The 27,507-nt window shown below is 34.7% G+C and overlaps 1 protein-coding gene across 2 annotated transcripts in view; it reads right to left on the bottom strand.

Moving 5' to 3' along the window:
* The window catches only part of LOC143231073 (stAR-related lipid transfer protein 13-like), a 170,774-nt gene that overhangs the window by 19,814 nt on the left and 123,453 nt on the right, over positions 1 to 27,507 (bottom strand). For both annotated transcript variants that reach the window (XM_076465607.1, XM_076465608.1), the window contains 6 exons: positions 12,133 to 12,204; positions 4,376 to 4,457; positions 3,446 to 3,506; positions 1,611 to 2,715; positions 851 to 962; positions 116 to 369 (listed from right to left, as the gene is read on the bottom strand). In XM_076465607.1, the coding sequence (XP_076321722.1) occupies positions 116 to 369; positions 851 to 962; positions 1,611 to 2,715; positions 3,446 to 3,506; positions 4,376 to 4,457; positions 12,133 to 12,204 (1,686 nt within the window). The remainder of the gene's footprint in view (positions 1 to 115; positions 370 to 850; positions 963 to 1,610; positions 2,716 to 3,445; positions 3,507 to 4,375; positions 4,458 to 12,132; positions 12,205 to 27,507) is intronic.

Here is a 27,507-nt window from a genome sequence, read left to right as displayed (position 1 = left end):
ATAACTCAAACACTCATCAATTCTTTTTTGGTTGACTATTATGATCCTGTATACAAAGTATAAGGATAGATTAAAATCCATCTTAACTATTAATGCAGTGACAAGTTTAAAGTACCTTTGTAGTCTGGGGTACGGATCTTTTTGATAAATTTTGGCACTCCCCAGTTCCACCCGGTTCGGCTTGTAGGATTGTACTTTTCCATCAGAGATGTCATTTTAAGAAGAGCTAACTTTCTTAATTTCATTAACTGGGATGCTGATAAGCTACTAATTTGAATGCCATGTGATGTCACTGTCTGAATGTTAATAGAACTCTGACGTCGAATTGAAGGGAACCAATGCCATCTTGTTTGTGATGCTGAATTACATCTGATAATCGATAGAAGAAAACAGTTTGTCAAAAAATAACATTTAATCAATCTGGATTATGCACTTAGGAAACTTAATACATCAAAACATCCATCATGTTCGTTGCTTTAGAAACACTTTTGCAATATTTAAAAACTTGCAAAAAAATATTAGATTTAAATACTAACTGATTATCCACAGAATCTAAATTTATTCTTCAACAATTTAAAACCAAAAGTTTATAAGTGAAAATAATTAAATGAACTTGACTTAAATAAAACAAAGCATGCATAAGCAACTGTATTGGAGATATTTTCCTTGTCTATTTTTTCATTTCCTGAATATAAATGTTCTGAAAACATTATTATTCTAACACATTAGAATATCTAATAATATAAAAAATATGCATCTCGAAACTATAAACATTTTTTTGCTAGATTTTTATGTACTTCATAAATACATTATTATTTTATTATAAGCCATCTTAGCTCGTTCAACTTACAAAGAACTTCTTGTCAGAGATGAGCCAACACCAGAATCTCGTCTTTCTCTTGTGCTCAATGTTGATCTCTCAGCTTCATCCTGAGAGCTGAGTGCTTCAGTATCTAAATCCTCTGAAATGAATAATTTATAGAATATACCCTGGGCATTCTTGTTCATTATTTATCTAATTTAATAAAGGTGCTAAAAATACAAGTCTTTCCTATTTATTGAAATTTTAGGATCATTATACCAAATTCCAAACTTTGGTATTTCCCTGTAAACAGTTAAATAATTTAAATGGTAAAACATTATTCTGAAAATGACAGAAGAAAGATGAAAATCAACAGAATAGGCTAATAATTACATAATGTCTCAATGTATATAATGCTATGAAGCAATACGAACTGAATGTTTGAAGAAAACATTTTAACAAATAGAACACATAAAGTCAAGTAGCTTTACTTGATGAAAGCAAATAAGACCATGTCAAACAAAATATTTTACCTTCTACACCTGTTGAAGTATGTTGGATAAACTAATACAATGTATTTACATAAATATTTCACTTTTTTACTTTTCAAAAGTCTCAAACATGTATAGTATTTGAAATATTAATTTATAACATTTTAAAGAAAATACAAAACACTGAAAATAGTTCATAAAACTATTAGATGTGTTTTTCTTGTCAATATCTTATTTCAGTAAAGTTTTACTAAAGAAGTCTTAAATTTATAGATGAAGCAAAATATTAAACAAAATGTTAGTGAAGTGCAGTATACCTCTCAGCTTGTTGTTTGACTGTTCGACTGAGGTTGTCCGACTGAAAATAATGGTTGGAGGAGATATATTGGTAATCCGCATGGCCTGTTCTTCACGTCCTTTTAGTTCAGAGACCTCTGATGGCAATTGCTGAGCTAATTTAGTGAAAGAGTTACAGTCACTGTCCTCTTTACTAATGTTTTTATTATCAATATTAGATCTGTTTTTTTCCAATTTTTCATTGTTGTCTTCTGTGAGAAAGATATTCTCATCTTGATTATTTTGTCTGGCAGGATGCTTTTCATTTATATCTTTTGCAACATTGCTGTTTGCATCTTTGTCATGATGCCACAGCTTTGGTGTAGATGATTCTGAAGTACTAGCAACATGCAGGTCAGTCTCCTGAAGTCTTTGCCTCCTTTTTCTGCATTGCACTTGAGATGTGATATGTTGACTTTCTTCAGAACCTTCTCCTTGAAGAGAGCCTTGGTCAGATGCAGAGTCTTGTGGAGATTTGTGATAAGGAAGTTGTGGAGAAGGTGCCAAACTACTTGGTGAGCTACCATTGGGTTCACTGCCTTGTGATGAATCATTGGCCACCTCATTTGAGATAAGTTGCTCACCAATCACTAAACCTTCACGACTCTTCTTTTTACGCTTTCCTTTAAGACTTTCAATTCTTCGTAATAAAGCCTTTGCACTATCTTTAAATCTTTCACTTCCACTACGACGAAGACTTTCTAGGCTATTTTCAGAAAAATCTGATGACTTCTCAGAACCACAACTAGTTGACCCTCCTGAACCAGATGTAAAATGATCTTCATCCAATGGGACACACAAGAAATCACTGGTTATATGTTCTTCAAAGTTAGATAAATAGGCCGCTCTTGGACTATCAGGGCTACTCTGGTGATCATCCACAAATACACTATCATGGCTACTTGTGAAGAGGTCATTGTCTGGGAAAAATTGTTCTGTAGGAGATGAGTGTTTCAGATGTTTATTGACAGCAATGCTAACTTCCAGGGGTGAAGGAATTCGAGACCATCTACGACTAGTACGCTGAAATTGCCAGTTCTCACTAAGTGCACATTGTTCTTCATCACTTTCTTCTGGAGGCTGAATCTAAGAACAGCATCAAAATGTTGTAATTCAAACAAACATGAACACAATATTCAAATGAACACATTGTGATTTTCATATAAATGTGCTGAGACTGTATACAGTGTAGATATACTTCACAACACAGTCATTTTCTACAAACTTGTTTTTGACAATACATCAGACAATTATGATAACAAACAAACTGTTGTCTAAAGCAGTTCTTCCCTCAACCACAATTAACAGGAAAACGATATGGGATATTTCCATTTTCTTTTGATCAGTGTGAAAGCTCAGTCATAATAAACACATTATGTATTAGATATATTGAGATCAAACTGCATTTTAAATATTTTAAACACAAATATGTTTTATCTTTCTGTTTTCTGGGCAGTAATATCTGTTCAAATCACAAGTATTTTTTCAAACAGTGATCAATGTAATGTACACAAACACTACGGAGTTAATCTTTTATAAATCAGAAATCAAAACCCAACATTCATCAATTGATTACTGAATGAAAATTCTGAATATTCAATAATTTGATTGTTTCTTATTCAGATAAGTATTAAGATACCCTGCATTAAAAACTAAATGCATTAAAAATATTGACAGTCCTATAAAGAGGATTGAATTATACACTTATACATTGGCATAAAAAATTACTGAATTAGATCTGACTTCTTTGCAACAAACATATATACCAATGTACTAACTAACTCATTTAGATCAGACTTTTTTGCAAGAAACTTACAGATTTCCGTGGCAGATTTTCTACCTTCATTTTTGCACACTTGTTCAAAATATTTAGCCGTCTGTAAAAAAAAAAACAATCAACTGTATTAAGATGAATTCACTGCTAACAAACTTTAATCTTATTACCTGTCTTTAAATTTGAAATATCTAATGTTAACTGCAAGGGTATCCAGCTGATGAAACATTGCATTCTAATCTTTACAAGTAAGAACACCCCCCCCACTGGTACAGCAGTGAGTCTACAGATTTACAATGCTAAAATCAGGGGTTTGAGTCCCCTCATCAGATAGCCCGATGTGGCTTTGCTATAAGAAAACACTCACACAAGTAAGAACATATGAAAAGTATATTAAAATACCTATAGTTATTACTAGATGGATTTTTAGTTTTGGCCTGAATAGGTAGCTTGCTCTGATCAGAAATTAATATTAGTAACAATATAATATGTTACAATGAATCCCTGCTAATTCAGATCCACTGGCTTAACACCTACAACAAACTTCTGGTGATTTCCTGGGAAATAATAACAGTAATAACAACCGACTAGGAATAACATGGTATACTAAGAGAATTTATACGTTATGTGTCTTAGAGGAAAAAAACTGTTAACTTTGGTTGGTAAAATTATATCAGTCCTTTCAACTATGTTTGAGGATGTGTACAATAACTACAATAATATAAAAACATAAGCTCTGGAATAAATAAACTATTATTCAAATAATTAATGGTTAAAAATAAAAGGTGAGAGGTCATAACAACAATAATTAGGTCATTTAACCTTGCATAAATATTTAAAGTAGCAAGACAAGTAAGCAAGTCTGATTATAAATAAACCCACAGAAAGTTTAGTTAAATTAGTTTGACCATCACGAGTATTTCATTAGAAGTTGTTGAGATGATCAGATGATCATATTATAAAATAACTTACCTGATTAATGCTTGAATTGAATCAGGATCAAGGAATTTATGATCTTCCTGGACACTACTGATATTAATTGAAAAATGTCCATCTGTTAACAAAAAGGCAGAAGTTAAAATAAGTTATCTCATATTTTTAAACTTCAAATAATTAAATATTTTGACAACATTACCTTTTATAAGTTACCATGTTTAGATACAGCTATTATTTTATTTGCCTCACCCTGAAATTCTACCCAATTACATGTATAGAATCCATGTATTTCTGAAAGCTGAAATACTCAGTAGAAATTTCTCACCATAAGCTTCATAAATCAAAACTACAATGCTATACATATTAATTAATATCAAATGTTGATTGATATAATTTGTACACAATTTGTAACACTATCTGGACTATGAAGTAATGTTAGAAAAAATTAATTAAATTTTATAGCAATTTAAATTTTAGAAAAACATCCAGAAAACATGACAATGTCCTCATAATAATTATACAATTAAAAATAAACTACAAAAAAAGCGTCAACGGTTCAGTGAGACCATCTTTCGGTTGACTTAGTTTTAGTTTTATTAAACTAATATAAAATAACTAAAAATAAAAAGAAATATAAAAGAACTTTGTAAAATGTACCTGAACTGCAAAACATCTGTATTAACAAATGTAGAATTTGTGATCTATCACAGTTAGTTGTTATTTAATGAAATGCTACAAGTAAACTTTGGTTTTGAAAATGTTAGGGCATTCCATATCATTGCTACAATTAATATACATCAATCCTTCCTCTTAAAGAACTTGTGAAGATTCTGGTAAATTAGTTACATATCCACAATCTCATATTACTGGAAATGTACTATAATTAACACACTAGATTAAGTTTTCATGCAATTTATGGATTTACAACGTTGGGTATCATAGAATTACATAACCATTACGTACCTCGCAAGAATTTTAGTTTCGCTTTTATTTACATAACAAGACAACCTTAAAGACAAAGCAGTCACTTTTGCATTTATATTGTTAGTGGATTGTTGATGTATAGTACCAAAAAATTAAGTGCATGAAACTAAGCTGTATTAACGATTGTAATTTTTCCCAAACATGCGTTGTTATTTTTCTACTTAAGGTATTAACAATATTCCTTTTTTTACTCTTTTACTTGAAAATATTAGCAGGTACAACCTATAATTACTCAGGGGCCAGATATTTTATATTAATTTAATAAAACTAAATCTAAGTCAACCAAAAGATTGTCTCACTGAACCGTTGAGGCGTTTTTGTTGTTTATTTTTAATTGTATAATTATTATTATTATTAGTTTTTGGGTTGATAGTTAACAGTTACATATATGTATGTAATTTTAAATTTTCTTATAAAGAAAAATAAAACGTTAATTTATAAAACTACTATTTCTCCAGCTTAGGTGTTTAATAATAAAATTTAAATTCTTAAAAAGACAAATAGATATACATGAAATTACCCAATAATTATGTCACAGAAATAGTAGTTATGTAAATGAAGAATGAATCAATTATTTTTTTATCCTTACAGTAAAACACAGTTCTTCAATCTGATGTCACACAGTAACATATTTTAGTACAAATTTGACAAGTTTACCTTACTTTATACAAACATTTCCATGAGCGGCATTAATGTCTGAATCTGCCAAGGGCAATAAATTACATTTTCCCTTAAGGTCCCGTTTTCATATCTGGGGAGCAACAGGAATAGTAAGATCACGTCAATGTAAGACTTACCCACAGTAACCATAACTTCCATGGCAGATTATACGCACTTTTTCAAATTAGTTTGTTCAGTTGAAATGTCATACAACCACTGACTGGCACGAGCTGCGTTTTCGTTTATAAATCCAGTCAGCGGTATATTATTGTCTGAAAACTTCCTTCGCAAGCGCGCCTCTACAGGTTGTCCTGGCAACCGACAACTAGAGGACTTTTCTAAAAGCAGTAAGAGTAAAGTTGGAAAGAAAACTAAGTTGGACACAAATGCAATTGCCAAAGTAGGCGGAAACTAATAAACTGTACAGGGTATATCCCACCAGAAAATTTTTATAATTGATGTACCAATTTAATCCCATCTTGATGTGTGTGCGCCACAATATAATGGGCATTAGAGATTAAAAAAAAGTGAAATTAAAGTGGTCAGCATTTATGATCTGCTTTTTTTTTCTCTAATTACAACCATCAGATTCAATTTCTTTAAGCTGAGTCATTATTTTGGCCAATAAACTTAATATAAATTATAGAGATGAAACTAAGGGAGGGGCTGTCCCTCTTCCAAAAACTAAATATACCAAAAAAGATGCTCAACTCCCAAAAGTTAGTTGAAAATGTACTTTCGAGTACGACATATAATTAGTTATTTACAAATTACTGTGTGTTGGTTATGTGCACAGATTCCGTGTTGGTGTTGAATAAAATTGAAAACTATTCATTAACACCAAACACGTGTACGTGTACTTGATTTATGTGATTTGAAAATTAACTTGCGTTAAAATTGAATAATACGTCGAACAATAGCCAAGTTTGTGTTTATTGGCGGTTATTTTCTTACCTATTATTTAGTATTGATATCTTTGTCGATTATATGGTTTTAAGTGTATGTTTCTTTTGACTAGCTTGCATTAAACTATACTAATCTTGTAATTTTAGAAACACAGGTTCACAACAATGATAATTTTCTGTTTCTTTCTGAATTCCACTCAAATCTCTTGAGAACTATATGCACTAGCGGTCTCTAATTTTGAAGTGATAGACTGGAGGAAAAGTAGTTATTCAACACCACCCACCGCCAACTCTTGGGCTACTCTTTTACTAATAAATATTGGAATTGACTATCACAATTTAGCGCTCTCACGGCTAAATGGATGGGACTCGAGCCTGTACCCTTCAGGTTGCGAGTCGAGTGTCCTAACTTCCAAGTCAAACCAGTCTGATGGTGATCACTATGTCGTAGCTGTCACACAGTTTTTAAAGAAATATTACGGCTCACAAAATTACTAACCTCCAGTAACACAGCTAGAAACCGGGTTTCGATACAAGTGATGGGCAGATAAGCCATTTTATAGATTTGTGTCTAACTTACAAATAAAACTACAACTTCCGAGCCCTGCATGTAATAAAAACAAAAGGCAAAAATCTATAAACAGAGAGAAAAAAATTCCTAAGGTACAAAAATCCTCCTTCCAAATTACAAGTTAAGAAATAAACTAAAGTTGGATATCTTGTTAAAACATACCTATTATGATAGCTTAACCATTGAAAGAGGTAAAAATATACACACTAAAAGCAGCCATATTTTAATAAATAGGCATTCGTCGTAAAGCAATAGAACATCAACAGTGTTTTGTTGATGTTGTTTCTATGACGTCAGAATGCCCTTGAAGATTAAATCTAAGGGCTGTAAGTTCTGTAGAAGATTAGATCTGTATAGATGCCTTTAGATAATTCTTAAGTGAAAATGTAACAATATTTGATCCATTGTTGGATTTTACTGTAACTTTTCATTGTCTACGTTAAAAGTGTAGCGCTTGCTTTATTATGAAATTCTTATAATCTTCTTGGGAAGATGGAAGAAGGTGAAAGGTTGGGATATTTTTCTTCTGTCCTTCAGAATTGGCGTCTCTGGTAAATAAGATCTGACTTTTTTTTCATTATACAGTGACCCGGCATGGCCACGTGGTTAAAACGCTCGGCTCGTAATCCGAGGATCACGGGTTCGAATCTCTATCACACCACACATGCTCGCCCTTTCAGCCGTGGGTATTATAAAGTGACGGTCAATCCCACTATTCGTTGGTAAAAGAGTAGTCCAAGAGGTGGCGGTGGGTGGTGATGGTAACTACCTTCCTTCTAGTCTTACTGCTAAATTAGGAACGGCTAGCGCAGATAGCCCTCGTGTAGCTTTGTGCGATATTCCAAACCCAAATATTTTGCCACAGATATGGGAAATACATTCTTGATTATCAAAATGTGAAAGGAAATGAATTAATAAAAAAAGACGAGACGCGCATTGAAAATTAGAATATTATTGGTATTTCCAGCTAGCTCTTGTGTATAGCTTTGTGCGAGTATCCGATAAAAGCAGTTTAGGCCTTTTGTGCTAGTAACGATTTTACCTTTCCTTTCAAATATTAGCAAAGTGTTTTTGTGTAGTGTTTTTCTGTATGAATTGTATTCCAAAATAAAAACATATTGAATTAAAACAATAAAATATTAGTCCTATTTCTTCCGGTTCTTATTTATTTCCTTGCGCGTTAAGGCGTGCGCTTCGTAATCTGAGGGTCGCGGGTTCGCGCCTGAGTCGCGCCAAACATGCTCGCCCTCCCAGCCGTGGGGACGTTATAATGTTACGGTCAATCGCACTATTCGTTGGTAAAAGAGTAGCCCAAGAGTTGGCGGTGGGTGGTGATGACTAGCTGCCTTCCCTCTAGTCTTACACTGCTAAATTAGGGACGGCTAGCACAGATAGCCCTCGAGTAGCTTTGCGCGAAATTTAAAACAAACAAACTTATTTATTTCGCTACAAGTCGCTGTTTTTATCATTTCACTTAGGGTATTCAATATTAGAAGTAAAATAAATTAATATCCCTTAACTAACTGTCATTTATTATATTGTGTGTATAGTAACCTATTTCTGTTATATTTATAGAAATCAGATAAGTGATATATAGCTTTTCTAAGGTTTAATAAACGTCTTTCTAAGACAACTGAATTCAAGTCACATTGAACCATGGTATTAAACTGAATATATTGAATATTTATCTATAGTTGATATACATCACTAATTGGAATTTTTCTTTCTTTTAAAGATTGCCTTAGGATGATCTTCACGTTTCGTCCACGTGCGTGCTGTTTGTTATCTCCTGCAACGTGACTCTGTCCCACATATGTAAACATCAAATGGATGAATACATCAATATAATAAGGCTATTTCGAGGTCTTCAACCTAAATGTTCATTGTTACCTGCACGCTTTGGAGAAATTCATATACTAGTGTGAAAGAAAGTGGAGGATTTCGTCACGCGCCTCCACGCTGTGTCAGTGTTTGAAACGATCACACCTACTGGGCTTTTTATGTCAATATAACATAGAAATTACCTACCAGCCGATCTCATCAAAATAGGTAAAACAGACAAAAACAATATCTCTTAAATGGTATAATCAAAGACAAGAAAAATATCACGTTATGCTTTAAAAAAAAGTAAATAAAAATAATTAAATTAATGTTTGCCTCTATTTCATTAACAAAGCAGAAATGTCTTTATCAATAGCATGTATCTACCTTTTGTCTCGGAACTCTTAAAACTTAAATCGTACGAAGAATGAAAATGTCCGATGTATGGATGATCATCTGTCTGCTTTACACTGTAATGTGACACAAGGGTCACATGCTGACAGCTGCTCTGAATTCCGAACTGGCAGGCCAGAGGGAAGACAGTTAGATAAAAGTACCTATTGTCAACTCTTGAGACACTTTTGTCTGATCTAATTACGAGAAAACCATTATTACAGGAACATGTCACGAACGTTGAATCCTCGGATTCATATTCTAGACAAGTTGATCATGAGGTTGCGCCAACCCGTATAGCAGCTTCAATGGATTTCGGCTTCGTACTTCAAATCTAGAAGCTAGTAACAAAAACGCCTCCCAGTGGCACAGAGGTATATATGCAGACTTACAACGCTAGAATCCGGGTTTCGATACCCCTTGTGGGCAAATCACAGAAGATAGCCCATTGTGTAGCATTGTGCTTAACTGCAAACAGAAGTTACAACAATATTTTTAAGAAACTGTCATAACATCCAGAATATTATTCCTTAGTCATCAGATGATATCTTCAAACAAAACAACATTATGCTATCACTCAGATTCTCAGTGCTTATATATATTAAGCTCCCTGATAAAGCAGTTACAGGAAGATGTTGGATTTCAATCGATACATTTAACATTGTTCTTAATAAAATTTTAAAATTACAACTAAAAGACATATCTCAGTTATTTTAAGTTGAATTCAGGGATGGCATAAAACAGATCCAGTGTATTTGCTCTTTTACTTTTTATCCGGGTCCGGCTGAGGCACTCGACTCATAATCTGAGAGTCCCGGGTTCGAATCCCCATCGCACCAAACATGCTCGCCCTTTTAGCCGTGAGGGCGTTATAATGTTCGATCAATCCCACAATTCGTTGGTGAAACAGTAACCCCAGAGTTGACGGTGGGTGGTGATGACTAGCTGTCTTCCCTTTAGTTTTACACTGCTAAATTAGAGATGGATAGCGCAGACAGCCCTCGTGTAGCTTTGCGCGAAATTCAAAGACAAGCAAACAAACAATTTTTATCCGAAAGACAATTCTGTGCAATGCACATTTTCATCTCTTATAATTCAGCATTTAAACCGCGAATAAAATTAGCGTCCTATTAATACGCTCTGCGTAAAAACAGATCCACCAAATTCGGGCCTGTATTCCATTAAACAGAAAATATAGGGTGAGTCAGAAGCAAACCTCCAGTAAAGATAAACTCCACATTGGTTTGTTTGTTTTGTTTTTTAATTTCGCGCAAAGCTACTCGAGGGCTATCTGTGCTAGCCGTCCCTAATTTAGCAGTGTAAAGCTAGAGGGAAGGCAGGTAGTCATCACCACCCACCGCCAACTCTTGGGCTACTCTTTTACCAACGAATAGTGGGATTGACCGTCACATTATAACGTCCCCACGGCTGGGAGGGCGAGCGACCGGGATTCGAACTCGCGACCCTCGGATTACGAGTCGAACGCCTCAACACGCTTGTTCATGCCGGACCCCTCCACATTGGTTACAAAAGTCTTGTCGTGAAAGGGCCCGGTAACAAACAAACGCGCACAGAGTTGTAAATACGTTGTGTGGTTGTATTCTGTGACGTCTTTGAAAATTAGTTGTATACTGTTTAGCGCTACAATTGGCTTCGTCTACAACAAGTGTTGGAGACCACGTCTTCTTGCCTGTTGAAATAGAGGCGTACATACAATGATTTATGTTTTTTCTGTTAGAACAAAAATACATTCAGCTATCTGCTGCTTCCACTGCGGATAATCGAATTTCAAATACTAGCGTTGTAAGTCCACGAACTTAACGTTGTCCCACCGCGGGACAAATAAAAGGATGCTTTGATATTATTTTACAGACAAGTAAAGAATGTTGCACATAAAATTACAGATAAAGTTATTCAGGACTAGTTCAATATACGTAATTTATACATGTGTTTATTAACTGTAATCTTAACAGTTAATAAGTTAATCTTAAGAGGATAATTCTGTAATTTTCATAACAACACAATCTGCGAAAATGAAAAACAAAACAAGTTAACCGAATACGTAGGAGGACACATTCACAAGTTCGCTTAACATTTATAATAAAAGCTATGAAAACTCCCATATGCGCGTGGAGGATCTGATAATATAACATCGAAAAATACTACAATAACACTGGTTAAATATCATGTCCTTTTGCGAGAACTGGGTTTTAAAGTAAGCAAAATAACCGTTGAGTCAATGCGAAAACTTTATATCTACAAACCAGTTAAGCCTTCAAATATTTGAACAGTTTTACACAGATAAGTACAGCGCAGGTAAGAAGTCAATATGCTGATAAATTACAGTCCAAATTGCTATTATTAGGAAGTGCATGAATGAACCTACTGTTATATGAGTTTTCAGTTAGATGTTCAAAATTAACTAATTAACGGAAACTTAAAAGGATATACCAACATACCTTCGTAAATCTGGGAATACTGCGGAAACCCGGCTGCTCTGAGCCAATTGCAAGCCTCCATTGCCTCCAACTCTGAAAGAAAAAAAAAAAAAGAAACCAACATATTGCAAAGTTACACGATACTTGGATTCTTAGAAGTTCTAAAAATATTGTCCAAACTAGGTTCGTTATGAAGGAAGAACGTACAGCAAGATGAAGGGAAAATGATACTTAGCATACGAAGACATCTGTAAACCAGAAATTGATTTAGATTATCATGAGACTAGGAATCGTAACTTTATTCGTAACAGAGACGTTGATCGTATCGTTAATGTTTTAATATTAATCAAGCAAGGATATGAAAAAAAAGAAAAAAAAACAGAATTCGAAAGCACGAGCGTGTTTCTTTTTTTAATTTCGCGCAAAGCTACACGAAGGTTCTCTGCACTAACCGTCCCTAATTTAGTACCAAGGAATAGTGGGATTAATCGTAACATTATAACGCCCCAGCGGCTGAAAGAGCGAGCATATCTGGTGGGACGGGGATTCGAACCCACGACCCTTAGGTTTCGAGTCGAGCATCTTAACCCTGAGAGTGCAGCATGTAGCATTTTTAAGTCATGTAACTGACTTAATAAATGAACAATTTATTTTCAGCTGACCATGAGCTATGCTACCTAGAATAACCAAATTTATTTCATATCAACATGGGCGTATTTAGGTAGGGGATCAGCTCCAGGGCCTATGGTCCTAATGGGGTCCTATTGATAATTTTATTCTATGTAAAATTACATGGGATATAAAACCCACAAAATTTATAAGTCCCTGGGACCACACAACCTGAAATCCGCTACCGAATATCAACGTATTTTAGCACTAACTAGAATCAGAACTGCTACGAGGGCTCATTCGGTTCTTTGAACCAAAGAGCGTAGTTGACTGTCACTTTTTTAACATAACTGAAAATGTCGAGGCATTATATTTCGAACACCACTTCCTTCGATTCGCAGCCCGATAATCTAACCATTACACTTAGCCTGGCCCTTTAATTTGAAATTGACAAGTATGCATTCTCAAGAAACGGTAAACAATATTTGTTTTTTAACAGATTATGCATGCTGCTTTTATATCATCGTAAGCTTGTTATCTGGAAACAAAATGATATGATATTAAGTTGTTCTAAAGTTTCCATTCATCATATGTGAAAGCTTGGAAAATGGATATCTTATACAACTGTACAGATGTAATCTCCCACTTTGTGGAGTGTGTGTTTTTTTCTTATAGCAAAGCCACATCGGGCTATCTGCCGAATTTACCGAGGGGAATCAAGCCCTTGACTCCACTTATGGAGCTTTAAAAGTTCTCTAACCAAACCAGGGTTCATTTACTTTAAAAAGAAACCTCAATTACGGGTAAATCCGCCCACCATGGCCAGGTGGTTAAGGCACTCGACTCGTAATCCGAGGGTCGCGAGTTCGAATCCCCGTCACACCAAACATGCTCGCCCTTTCAGCTGTGGGGGAATTATAATGTGACGGTCAATCCCACTATTCGTTAGTAAAGGAGTAGCCCAAGATTTGGAGGTGGACGGTGATGACAAACTGGCTTCTCTTTAGTCTTAAAGTGCTAAATTAGGGACGGCTAGCACGGATAGCCCTCGAGTAGCTATGTGCGAAATTCAAAAACAAACAAACAAACTTGGAATGCGCAAAGCTACATAATGGGCTATCAGATACTGTGCCCACCACGGGTACCGAAACCCAATTTTTAACCTTATAAAGATTCAGGCTTAACGCTGTTTGCATAACACCAATTTCTCTGCACTTGTCTTCTCGTTATCTGACTACTTGGAATACATATTTTAATTCATTAGACTCATTCGAAATGACTTCTTTTTATTTAGCACCGCGTGAATAAGCGTGTGGCCCGGCATGGCCTAGCGCGTTAAGGCGTGCGCTAAGGGTCGCGGTTTCGACCCCAGCCGTGGAGGCGTTATAATGTGACGATCAATCCCACTATTCGTTGGTACAAGAGTAGCCCAAGAGTTGGCGGTGGGTGGTGATGACTAGTTGCCTTCCCTCTAGTCTTACACTGCTAAATTAGGGACGGCTAGCGCAGATAGCCCTCGAGTAGCTTTGTGCGAAATTCAAAAACAAACAAACAAACAAATTAATTTTGCATTGCTAGATTAGTGTACGGATTTGGCACTAATCAAAATCTCCTAGGCTGTGAAAGCAGTGGGATAGCACGTTGATTTCGATACCAAAACAAAATAACAATGCATCCTAATTAATATAAGAAAAACAACATCATAATTTAGTCGCCTTAGTTACCTGATCCATTTCAAATTATGATCTTATAACTAAGTTGCTGGGATATGAAGCCAATATTAAGAATCTCTTTACATTAACTGAACTTATGTATCCTTGCGTTTGTTTTATTAGAATTTAAGCACAAAGCTACACAATGGGCTCTCTGTGCTCTGCCCACAGCGGGCATCCAAATTCAGTTTCTAGCGTTGCAACTCCACAGACATACCACTGTGCCAATGGGGGATGGGTGGCTGTATTGTTGTGCAAACTATCTATCTATCTTTCTCTATCATTTTCTTCTTCTCTTTCTCTCTCTGATACACACACAGACACACATATATATACCTAACATGTTACTGATTGATTAAACAGTATTTAGCAAAGCTCAGACGTATAACATTAAATGTTTACTAACATTTGCATTAATTACATTATTGTATGTCTTCCATTAGTTATGAATAAACTGTTCTGACGCCAAATGACAAACCAAATTAACGTTTATTAGAGTTAATAATGAATAATAATAATAAAATATATATATATATTCGCTTTCAGTAGTTCGCTCGCCTAATTCATGTTTCATAATGCGTTCAATTACGATGTATGAAAACAGAGTAAATGAAAACGTTTGTACGCCATCTAGTCTCTCTTTTCATCAATATACTTCTATTGACGTCATCAATGTTTTTATTTTATTCAAATATTAGGAAAACTAATTGCGCCAGTCTGTTAATTGCTGAACAGAGTCGATATTTTTAATTTTCGTTTCGACATTGTTGACGAGTGAAACGCATAAAAACATGTTTTCTATTTTTTTAATATTATTTTACGGTTTATCGGTAAGCCTTTTTCGCTGATCTGATGGCACGATTTTATTATCCAATCCAAACCTTTCGAGTTTACAGCAGTGTCATCAGATAGTTGATAAATTAGTTATTATTATAACGTGATTTAACAGTCTATTTAATGCTCTGATTTTTATACCAGTTTCGTCAAATCTTTGATTTAACGATTTATTGATAAATATTTTCGTTCTTACAATGATGCGATTTCAGTAGTTTGAACATGATGCCAGTTTCGTCAAAGCTTTGAGTTATAAAAATAACCGAACTTCATGCGTTTTATGGAGGTATGATAAAATTTGTAAACGTCTTCTAAGCAAAGATATCTTTGAAAATTCTTAAATTCGAAATCACTTGTCTTCTTTAGTCAGGCCCGGCATGGCCAAGCGTGTTAAGGCGTTCGACTAGTAATCCGAGGGTTGCGAGTTCGAATCCCGGTCGTACCAAACATGCCCGCCCTTTCATTCGTGGGGGCGTTATAATGTGACGATCAATCCCACTATTCGTTGGTAAAGTAGTCCAAGAGTTGGCGGTGGGTAGTGATGACTAGCTGCCTTCCCTCTAGTCTTACACTGCTAAATTAGAAACGGCTAGCACAGATAGCCCTCGAGTAGCTTTGCGCGAAATTCGAAAACAAACAAACAAGATGTTTGTTTTTCTTATAGCAAAACGACATCGGGCTATCTGCTGAGTTCACGAAGGGCAATCGTACCTCTGATATTAGGGTTGCAAATCCGTACCAGCGGGGAACAAGTAGATGTAAGTTCATGTATATATGACGTTTGCGGAAACATTTGGTGACATGTCACGTTCACATAACGCGCTTTACTTCAGCAACGCGTGCTCAAGTGCAATCGCTGAATAAAGGTCACGTGACGGTCTGAGACTCGTTTATATGCAGCATAAATCAACTCTTCTGACGTACAAACATAACAATTTGCATGAACACAATAATTCTATTTCCTTCCACGGTTCCTCTGTGACGTTAGTAACTGTCAAAGTCAAAATAATGCTTTTCTTTTAAAGTTACTTAAAAATATAAAACACTGTTGAGGGTTTCACAATAGATGCGGAACCAACACTAAGAAACTGAACTCTATAGACACATCCTCTAATCTATTATAGGCCGATTCCCATAACGTTTACATTGTTTATTTTACAAAGACGAGACCTCCGAGTGAAAGTTTGCATGTGACAGTTAACGTCTGACGCGCCCCAAATACTTGGTTTTAAAGACACGTTCAGCTGAAGAATGAACCATAAAACAAGGTGGTACAGCGAATATTCCATTTCCTCACAGAATCTTTTATGATTAGCTTGTTTTGATTTTAATTTTAAAAATCTAATCCATTCTTGCTTCAGAGAAGGTTTACGCACAATAGAGTAAACGGGATTGGTTTGATGTGTTTTGAATTTTGCGCAAAGCTACTCGATGGCTATTTGCGCTGGCTATCCCTAATTTAGCGGTGTAAGACTAGAGGGAAGGCAGCTAGTCATTACCACCCACCGCCAACTCTGGGCCTACTATTTTACCAACAAATAGTTGAATTCGTCATCACATTATAACGCCCCCACGGCTAAAAAAGCGAGTATGTTTGGTGAAACAGAGATTCGAACCTGCGTCCCTCGGATTACAAGTCGAGTTTTTCAACTACCAGGCAATGCCAGACCCAAGTACATAGGAAATTAGTTGTTAAATTTTTGCGTGCGTTGCTTAGAATCCTACAAAGGGAAAACGGCAATTGAAATTATCAATAATTCAAGGCCTGCTTCGCTAAATAAACAACTAAATCACTTAAGTGGTTGTACCCAGAGAGCATCCGATGTGACAAAAACAAGAACAAAAAACTAAAACGGACTGAAAAGTAAGAGACGAGAAACATAAGAAATACACACCGTAACGCGTGACGTGTTATTAGTTACATGTAGGTTGTTTTGAAGTTATGTATAATTGTTTTCTTTATGAAATTTATTTTTTAGTTAAGAAATAATATTTCATTATTTATCTCATCCTTGTGTGGTACTTGCATGTCTTAAATGTCTATTCTAAAAATGTGTAGAAGATTCTCGAGCCTAAGAATCAATAATGTACTATACGTGTATGTAAACTACCAGTGGTTGCCAGTATTGTTACCAACTGAACTTTCGAGAACCTTGCCTTAAAGCTTATAAAAGGTAAAAAAACGGAACGCGGAGAGACAGTTTAGTATTTTTAGTTTGCCATAGTTGTGTACTATAAACCTCGGAAGCTATAACTGTGATTAACTTATCAATCGGGAAATGTAGATAATTGACCAGGAACATTTATAGATTTCGAACGTTACAAACCATTTAACTTCATAGAACTTACTTCGGGCGTTAGTATTTCAACGAAGACATTAGATATCTTCAACGGAGAAAAGCCAGCTGGAAACGGCGTGAAGCCAGCCAGAAATAGACACCTAGCTAATTTATCAACTCAGAATTAATTTGCTCATCGTAAACCATCCATAAAATAGTCAATTCCAGACCACATAGGAGACTTAATATTGTTTGTAAATACCTTTGTACATAAACCATTATTTGTAATAACTATTGATAATAACCCTTATTATAAATTGTATTGTTTTTGTATATTAAAAATATATTTGTATTAAAAATGAAAATTGCGTGCATGAATCTTGTTGACAAATATTACAAATTTGATACAATCGACGTTTAATTAACTTCTAAATTGCAGTTAAAATCTTCGGTTATTTCAAACTGTAATACGTAACGTCATAAATCAAAGACTCGTTCGAGATAAACTGTAACAACTGTCATTTTTCTTGTTTTAACTTATCCATGGCTCCAAAGTGCAGAAAGCGAATTTTTTTCTTTGACGATAATGGAGGAACGAATCGGGAAAGTTCTCATCCATAGTACGAAACGCTAACCACTTGATGTCGATTTGTTTATCATCACCTCTTCATAAACTGGTAGTTCATCCAGTTTTTGTTAAGTCCATATGTAACATAACAATTGTCCCCGCAGCCATATCTTATATTAATACAACTAATTAAAATAGGGGGAAACAATGTATTTCTTGTATTTCGTAGAAAAATGAATAACCTAAAACTGTTCAAGTAGGAGAAAATAACTCAACTTTTATTTCAATTTTTTTTTATTATAATAAGATAAAAATGTTGAGCTATGCAAAGTTATCTAACTTAAGTACATCAGAACTAAGTTATGAGCTATTCCTCTCAAAATGTCCAAAAACTGTGGTTTTATAGGTGAAATTCAGTATTTTGTAAAATATTGCTTTATGAAATTAAGAACATATATTATTAAATATTGATTATTAGCTACGATTTTATGCTATATTAACTGGTATGATATACATCCAAATTTTAATTGAAGTACCTTTTAAGACACTAAAACTTCGTGACATGCGTAGTAAAGAATAGCAGTGGCAAAAGACAGCTTTAGATAATACTTTCTTTTATAAAATTTAATATATGTGTTATGTTTCTTTTTTAGTCATTTATGTTAATATAAGAAAATATGGATGTGGTAATTTTTCTACGAGGGCAGTTGTTCTACATCCATGACTAAAACTGAACAATGGGCTATCTGTGTTACGTTTATGACGGATATCGAAACCCCCGATTTTGTAGCATTATAAGCCCACCAAACTTATCTCAGAGCAGCCAGGAGTACTAGTAGATTAAACTGACGTTGTTATAACGATTTTGTTTGTTTGTTTGTTTTGGAATTTCGCACAAAGCTACTCGAAGGCTATCTGTGCTAGCCGTCCCTAATTTAGCAGTGTAAGACTAGAGGGAAGGCAGCTAGTCATCACCACCCACCGCCAACTCTTGGGTTACTCTTTTACCAACGAATAGTGAGATTGACCGTCACATTATAATGCTCCCACGGCTGAAAGGGCGAGCATGTTTGGCGCGACGGGGATTCGAACTCGCAACCCTCCAATTACGAGTCGAACGCCTTACGCGCTTGGCCATGCCAGGCCAGGGAAAAGTCAGTGAGGTCATTATGATGTATAAGCGGATAGTAGTACCAATCATTGTCACCAGAGAGCAAACAGCTGGAATGCCAGAGAGCTCCGTGAAGAGCTTCCAGAAGACGTATCGTGTATTTAAAATAATTTTCTTCGGAGGACAAGTAATTGAAGAGATTGACAATTATTTGTCCTCCGGATAATTAAGGGTCCTTTTAAGGGCCATCAAATCTTGAGATAGAAAATGGCATGACTATACGTATCACTGTTGGTTTGAAAACTTTAATGGACTGCAAAGGACAATTGAAATAAAAGTAGACGACGTTTCGGCTTCTAAATTAAGAATAAGGCTTCTGTTTAAAAGTCGAAACGTCGTTTCTTTTGTTTCAACAGGTAGTTCCAGTCCATTTAACTTTACATGCATTATTTGTCTACTCTGCCTCAAGTTCCTCAGAAACAAGATACCACTGTTAATATAATATTCGCTCTTATGCGATTGTTACAAAGATTTTGAATTAACATTAAAGGTACTTCACGTTTTAAAATACATAGTGGTGGTTAAAATAATTATATTAAACATAACAAACTGACAATTATAATGTATCCACGATAACGAATCCCCACTCACATAATTATTACAACATTAAAATAATTCACTTTTATCAAGTTATTTCAATAGATTGACCTTTACAAAACAAAAAACCTGAACCACTGTGACCAACCTTGAACTCATACAAGAAAACTACACAAATATCAATTTTATCCACGGTAGTGAAAAACAAGGTAAATGTGATTTAGTTTCTGATATAAGTTTGTTTGTTTTGAATTTCGCGAAAAGCTGCAGGAGGGCTATCTGCGCTAGCCGTCCCTAATTTAGTAGTGTAAGACTATAGAAAAGACAACTAGTCATCACCACCTACCGCCAACTTTTTGGCTACTCTTTTATCAACGAACAGTGGGATTGACCGTACTTTAAAGCGCCCCCAAGACTGAAAAGGCGAACATGTTTGGGATAATCAGGATTCGAACCCACGAGTCAAGCACATTAACCACCTAGCTATTCTGGGCCTTCTGAAATAAGAAAAATGAAGTGAACTTGAAACAAACCAGACAACATACTATATTAAACAAACCAGACAACATACTATATTAAACAAACCAGACAACATACTAAATTAAACAAACCAGACAACATACTAAATTAAACAAACCAGACAACATACTATATTAAACGAACAAGACAACATACTATATTAAACGAACAAGACAACATACTATATTAAACGAACAAGACAACATACTATATTAAACAAACCAGACAACATACTATATTAAACAAACCAGACAACATACTATATTAAACGAACCAGACAACATACTATATTAAACGAACCAGACAACATACCAGATTAAACGAACCAGACAACATACTATATTAAACAAACTAGACAACATACTATATTAAACGAACCAGACAACATACTATATTAAACGAATCAGACAACATACTATATTAAACGAATCAGACAGCATACTATATTATTCTGACAAAATTACGAGAATGCTTCTCGTTCAGCAACTGAAAACAGAGTTTCAGATTTGCACATGAAAATCTCACAGCTCATAGCCAACAGCATGATTCTACAGATTTAAAGGTTGTACTGCTATATTTGTGAAATAATGAAAAGTCAGATTTATCGTAAATAAAAAGGCTTGTTTCAATTATAAACAAAGTTTGTATATAAACTGTTGAAGCTGTGAATAAATGTGAAAAAAAGTTTATGACAGGAAGTAACATAAGGAAAGTTGGTTGTAAGATGTTTTCAAACATTTAAATACTTATGATTCAGATGTTTAAAACTCAGAAAGTTTGACTTTCTTAAGTTAGAATAAATGACATTTATGTATATTATGAACTAACCCTGATTATGCTGTTAGATCAGGTTGTTGTCTATGGATAAAGGCTAGCCTTTTCTCATTTGCAAACGCCCAAAATATACTGTTTCAAAGCGTAACTGTATTCTAGGAACAAACCGTCAGAAGTACAGCAACAGATAGTGTCATTTACATATTATGAAATATTGTTTACAAATGTGTTACATTTCTAGCTGTAATTGGTCAACGGAAAATCGTGCATATAGAATATTGTTAAGAAAAGGTTACATTTAGGCAATATTTAGTAATACTATAACATTTTGTAATGAGTTTTAAAACTAAGGGATAAAATGAAAATGTTCTAACATTTAAGAGTAGATTACGTAGATAATAACAAATTGTAAAGTACAAGTTGAAATACTATCCATGAAAAATACATCGTGAATTATTGTACTGTATTCAGTACGGTATCTAAAGTTTGAATGCTATAAGTTAATACCAACAAGATATTTGTAAAATAGATACCTCCAAGACTAGATATGTAAATAAACCGTTATTTTATACTGTATTCTCTATCTTCGGTTTGAGTGATGCGTACTATAAAAATCCAGATGTTTGTAAAATAGATAACTCCATGACTAGATATGTAAATAAACCGTTAATTTAAACTGTATTGTCTATTTTTAATTTGAGTGATGCGTACTATAAGTATCCAGAGTTAAAATTTATAAGATAATACTAAAAACAGTATTTTAAAGGACTACGCAGATCGTACGTTAAACTATTATACGTATGTAAATCATGAATTACACTGCATATTTAATGAAACTGTTATGCACAAAATATCATTTTACGTATTCAAACACATTTACTTATTATAGAATAAATCGATAACAAATTTATTAAATAAATAGTAACGATAACTAACATTGTGCCAGAATGTTTTGTATTAGAGGTAAAATGACGTATTAGAACATATGGTCAAATTAGATATTTAGCCCCCAAGTGGCACAGTGGTATGTCTGCGGACTTACACACTAAAAACCGGGTTTTGTTACCCGTGGTGGACAGAGCACAGATAGCACATTGTGTAGCTTTGTGCTTAATTCTAAACAAACAAACAATTATATATTTAACATTCTGGAGACACTCCGAACGCCCCCTAGCGGTGGAACGATGGGCCCCCTGACAATACTTCTTGGTACTATTCACCTATCATGTTATGGTGACCTCACAACCATCCCTCCTTCATCATTTGGATACAGAAATGAATCACATACTACAGATGTCATATCAGTGTGTGTTTGTTTTGGTTTGAATTTCACGCTAAGCTACTGGAGGGCTATGTTCACTAGCCGTACTCGATAAGACCAAAGTACCCCAAGACTTAGCGGTGGCTATTATTGATTGGTTGTCTCTTTATTGTTGTGTCCAAAGAATGAGAACCTTTACTCCCGCGCAGCATTTGTATAGTCAGTCCTACGAGAAAATTTGAAAAGAAGCAAACATTAGTGGTGATGATGAAGGCGGTAGAGTATTCACTGTCTTTCAGACATCTGTCGATGTATAAACATTTCCACGTTTGATAATATTAACATTGACCGTCTCAAAAAAAAATATATACTTTTTTTCTATTCGATTTTACTATTTTGGTGAAACTACTATCTTATGGGTCTAGCTCTTGCTTTTCTTTTGTAATAACCATAAGTAAAAACGTCCGGGAACTTCTTTGTTTATTCTTTGTTTTCGATGTGAGCGTAATATGAAGAAAATAAATAGAATCTAGTTTTATATACATATCTGGTTTGCTTGTTAATATTTACGCACAAAGTTACACAATGAGCTCTCCGTGCTTTGCTCACCAGGAGTATCAAAAGTCTATTTTTAGCATTGTAAGCCTACAAACTCACCGCTGAGCACCCCCCCATACCCGTTACATAAAAGTAAATAATTCTTAATTACTTACCTTAGCAAAAAGTATCCCCACTTTGCTGCCCGGCGATGCCAGGTAGGTTAAGGCGTTTGACTCGTAATCCGAGCATCGCGTGTTCGAATCCCCGTCGCACCAAATATGCTCGCCCTCCCAGCCGTGGGGGCGTTATAATATGACGGCCAATCCCACTATTCATTGGTGAAAGAGTAGTCCAAGTAGTTGGCGGTGAGTTGCTTTCCTTCTAGTCTTACATTGCAAAATTAGGAACGGCTAGCGCAGAGAGCCCTTATGTAGCTTATCGCGAAATTCAAAAACAAACAAACAAATCGCTGGTACGTTTAAAACCCCCTTCATGGTTCCCCGGAAGCCCCGTGTACCAACCAAGCTCGTAAATTATTCCCAGTTACGTTTATAGTTACCGCAAAAACAAGTCCCATTCGGACACCTGCCAAGTAAGAACACAGTTTGAAATATTGAGTATCCGGATTCCCAATGGAAGGGGCAGGAACATAATTCATATATCAGAATCTGGCTCAATGACTCTAAAAACCCTCTTCTACCTTCCTAGCTTATCTGGTGACCTTCCAAACGTATTGTAGCCTTCCTTGGTGATGATGGTGGGGGTACGTCGAATGGACTAGCAGTTTAGGACACCTAGGACTATTGAAGTTAGGGGTCCGCTTACCATGTATGGTTCTTCAAACTCCGGAACTGTGGGTGAAGTTTGCGGATAAATAAATGAAAAAGTTGACACACAAAATGAATTCATGCAGAACTAAACTGGTTTGAAACACGCTGTTAATAGAAAAGATATGTCTAGGAAGTTGCGTTTTTGGAGTAGAAGGGGAAAGGGGCATTTCAAACTTCCAGTGCAGATTACCATTGGCAGCTCGAAATGTCTTCCAAGAAATTTTTGACAAGCAAGTGAAGTTCAACTCTCTCTTGCTGCTGACATATCAAATTGCGCATGTCACGACTTTTTAGAAAGTCACATTAATATTCGAATTAAACTACTTTATTATCATTACACAAGAGTAAATTTGAAATCAAAACGTAATTAATAAATCAAATTTTAATACAACTAAAACATTGCGTAGCTTCTTTAAATAGTGCCTGAGAGTTTATAAAAATACTTTTATTTAATGCAACGGTAGATGGCAGCACACATAACTATTACATGGTAACAAACTTTTAGAAAAGTGTTGTGAAAACTGTATACAAACTAACAATGAACAATGCACATAAATGAGATATTTTGTCTCAACTTAAGACGTACCTCTAATAAAAGTTTAAGTTCGTTTCAATCTAAGCTTTCGAACACAACACTTATTGTTATAATTGAAAATTATTTTAAAATTCTCTAAGCAAATAACAATTATATTATTTCTCGGAAACTGTCATACTTCGCGTTACTTTTAAGGAGCCATGGCCCGGCATGGCCAAGCGTGTTGAGGCGTGCGACTCGTAATCTGAGGGTCGCGGGTTCGCATCCCCGTCGCGCCAAACATGCTCGCCCTTTCAGCCGTGGGGGCGTTATAATGTGACGGTCAATCCCACTATTCGTTGGTAAAAGAGTAGCCCAAGAGTTGGCGGTGGGTGGTGATGACTAGCTGCCTTCCCTCTAGTCTTACACTGCTAAATTAGGGATGGCTAGCACAGATAGCCCTCGAGTAGCTTTGTGCAAAATTCAAAAACAAACAATAAGGAGCCATATTTAAGTGACGAGATGAGATATCCCAGTGGTTCAGCGGTGAATTTATGGATTTATAAGTCCGTAATACAGGTTCAAGTTGTACATAGAACACAAGTAGCAAATTTAGCGGCTTTGTGCTAAAAAAACAACAACTCTAAAGTGACAATACCAAATGATTCAATATGTTCCTAAGGAAAAGTCGACTGTGTTGAGTTAACACTATATTACAGAAAGCAGAACAGCGATGAAGAAGGGCTGTACCCTAATGGTACCTTTACTGGCGAAACTATGGTTGTTAATGAAATTGGTTTCGTGAAAGGTACAACTGTCTATATTTTCCTTAATTGTGTAATGATGAATTAACAATATATTACTTAAGCTGGTACGTAATACGTTCGGTTACAATGTTGAACTAACACTATATTACTTATAATTATACATGATACGTTCGGTTACAATGTTGGACTAACACTATATTACTTATAATTATACATGATACGCTCGGTTACAATGTTGAATTAACATTATATTACTTGAAATGATACATAATATGTGTGGTTACAGTGTTAAATTAGTACTATATTACTTATAATGATGCATAATATGTTCGGTTACAATGTTGGACTAACACTATATTACTTATAATTATACATGATACGTTCGGTTACAATGTTGGACTAACACTATATTACTTATAATTATACATGATACGTTCGGTTACAATGTTGGACTAACACTATATTACTTATAATTATACATGATACGCTCGGTTACAATGTTGAATTAACATTATATTACTTGAAATGATACATAATATGTGTGGTTACAGTGTTAAATTAGCACTATATTACTTATAATGATGCATAATATGTTCGGTTACAATGTTGGACTAACACTATATTACTTATAATTATACATGATACGTTCGGTTACAATGTTGGACTAACACTATATTACTTATAATTATACATGATACGCTCGGTTACAATGTTGAATTAACATTATATTACTTGAAATGATACATAATATGTGTGGTTACAGTGTTAAATTAGCACTATATTACTTATAATGATGCATAATATGTTCGGTTACAATGTTGGACTAACACTATATTACTTATAATTATACATGATACGTTCGGTTACAATGTTGAATTAACATTATATTACTTGAAATGATACATAATATGTGTGGTTACAGTGTTAAATTAGCACTATATTACTTCAAATGATACATAATATGTTCGGTTACAATGTTGGATTAACACTATATTACTTAAAATGATACGTAATATGTTCTGTTACAATGTTGAATTGATAATACAATATTACCTGAAGAGGTACATGATTTATTCAGGGCCACTGACAATTATACTGGAATGTCTAATTCACTTATGAAGACACCTCAGTGAAAATGCGCAAATTTGTAGAAAATCTTAGCTGTTTAAAAGTGAAATATTATAATAAAAAATAAATGGTGATTTTTTCTTTACTTTCTTTTTGCCAACTGATAGTGTTAACAAAATTATTTAGGATAACATAATGCTAATTTAAAATATTTAATAGTTTTTCGGGATCATGTATTAAAGCGACAAGATTATATGTCTTGCTTCAAAATTTGTTTTCGATGTCCTTAGTCACTATGCAAAGTCATAATATATATTTCTACTACTAACTTGCATATAACGTAAAACAAAACGAGGAGATGTTATAATTAGTCTCATATCGTAAATTATACCATTTCTTGTCAACTGGACCAAAGTACTGCTCTCTGAGCTACAAGCGTGCCCAGAAAACTTCAAAGGCTTGTCTACACTACTTCCTGGGCATGCCTACGCATTGTTTATCTTTCTTTCTCTCTCTTTTTTATTTTACTAACAAGATAATGACCGATTAGCCATGGTAGCCGTTCTAAATTATGAATTCATCAGTAACTGTCTGTTATCTTAATGGAGTCCGGGTGTGGCTTTAGCATGTTTGGATTGGGAGGTGTCGGACAAAAGTCGACGTGGTGGGTGTTGGTAACTAATTGTTTTCTAGTCCTATCAGCTCAAAATTATCTCTGGCTTTGCATGAACATTCTGAAAGAAACAGGCCGTCTAATAGCTTGTCGAATAACTTCTTTTTTTTTTTGAACCAAAAATAAAACAACACAAAAGTTTTTTTCAATGTTTTTGAATTAGTTTAAATTATTCAAACACGAAAAATGAACGTTGTGTTGCTGACTCGGCCCATTATGAACCTTTGATAAACCAACGTAGAAAAACTATTATATTAAATCATTTCAAAATCATGGAAGAACGGAAGTATATTGGATTTAAGAGACAATTTCTAAAAGTTAGTAAACGTAATGGTGGTATATTGCTTAGGTTTGGGGACACAGAGAAAAAATAACTTTTTTTACAGTTATATATTAAACCACTTAAAGTTGGTTAACGAAAGCCAACAATAAATCCCCCCATAATTGACCGTCATTAGAACTTGAAAACCAAGATATATTTGCTTACATTTAATCATCTCGAACGGTTGGAAGTCGTCACTTCACAATGTTACTTTTCAAATGTACGTTTAACACGATTGATTACTGAGCAAACGACGGTCAGAGAACATTACGGTTTCTAAAATGAAAATCGCGCGCACACGCTCACAATAAAGAAACGACGCTCAAAGCGCACAAGTAAGTCTTAAAAACAAGTGTTATTGCTCATGCTTCATGAGAGCTAAACACGTTTTAAAGGGCTCGTGAATTACTTTAATTTT

The sequence above is a fragment of the Tachypleus tridentatus genome, chromosome 10 (genome assembly GCF_004210375.1).
Source record: "Tachypleus tridentatus isolate NWPU-2018 chromosome 10, ASM421037v1, whole genome shotgun sequence".
Lineage (NCBI taxonomy): Eukaryota > Metazoa > Arthropoda > Merostomata > Xiphosura > Limulidae > Tachypleus > Tachypleus tridentatus.
The sequence above is the reverse complement of the archived record's forward strand: the minus strand, read 5'-3'. Positions and strand labels throughout refer to the sequence as shown.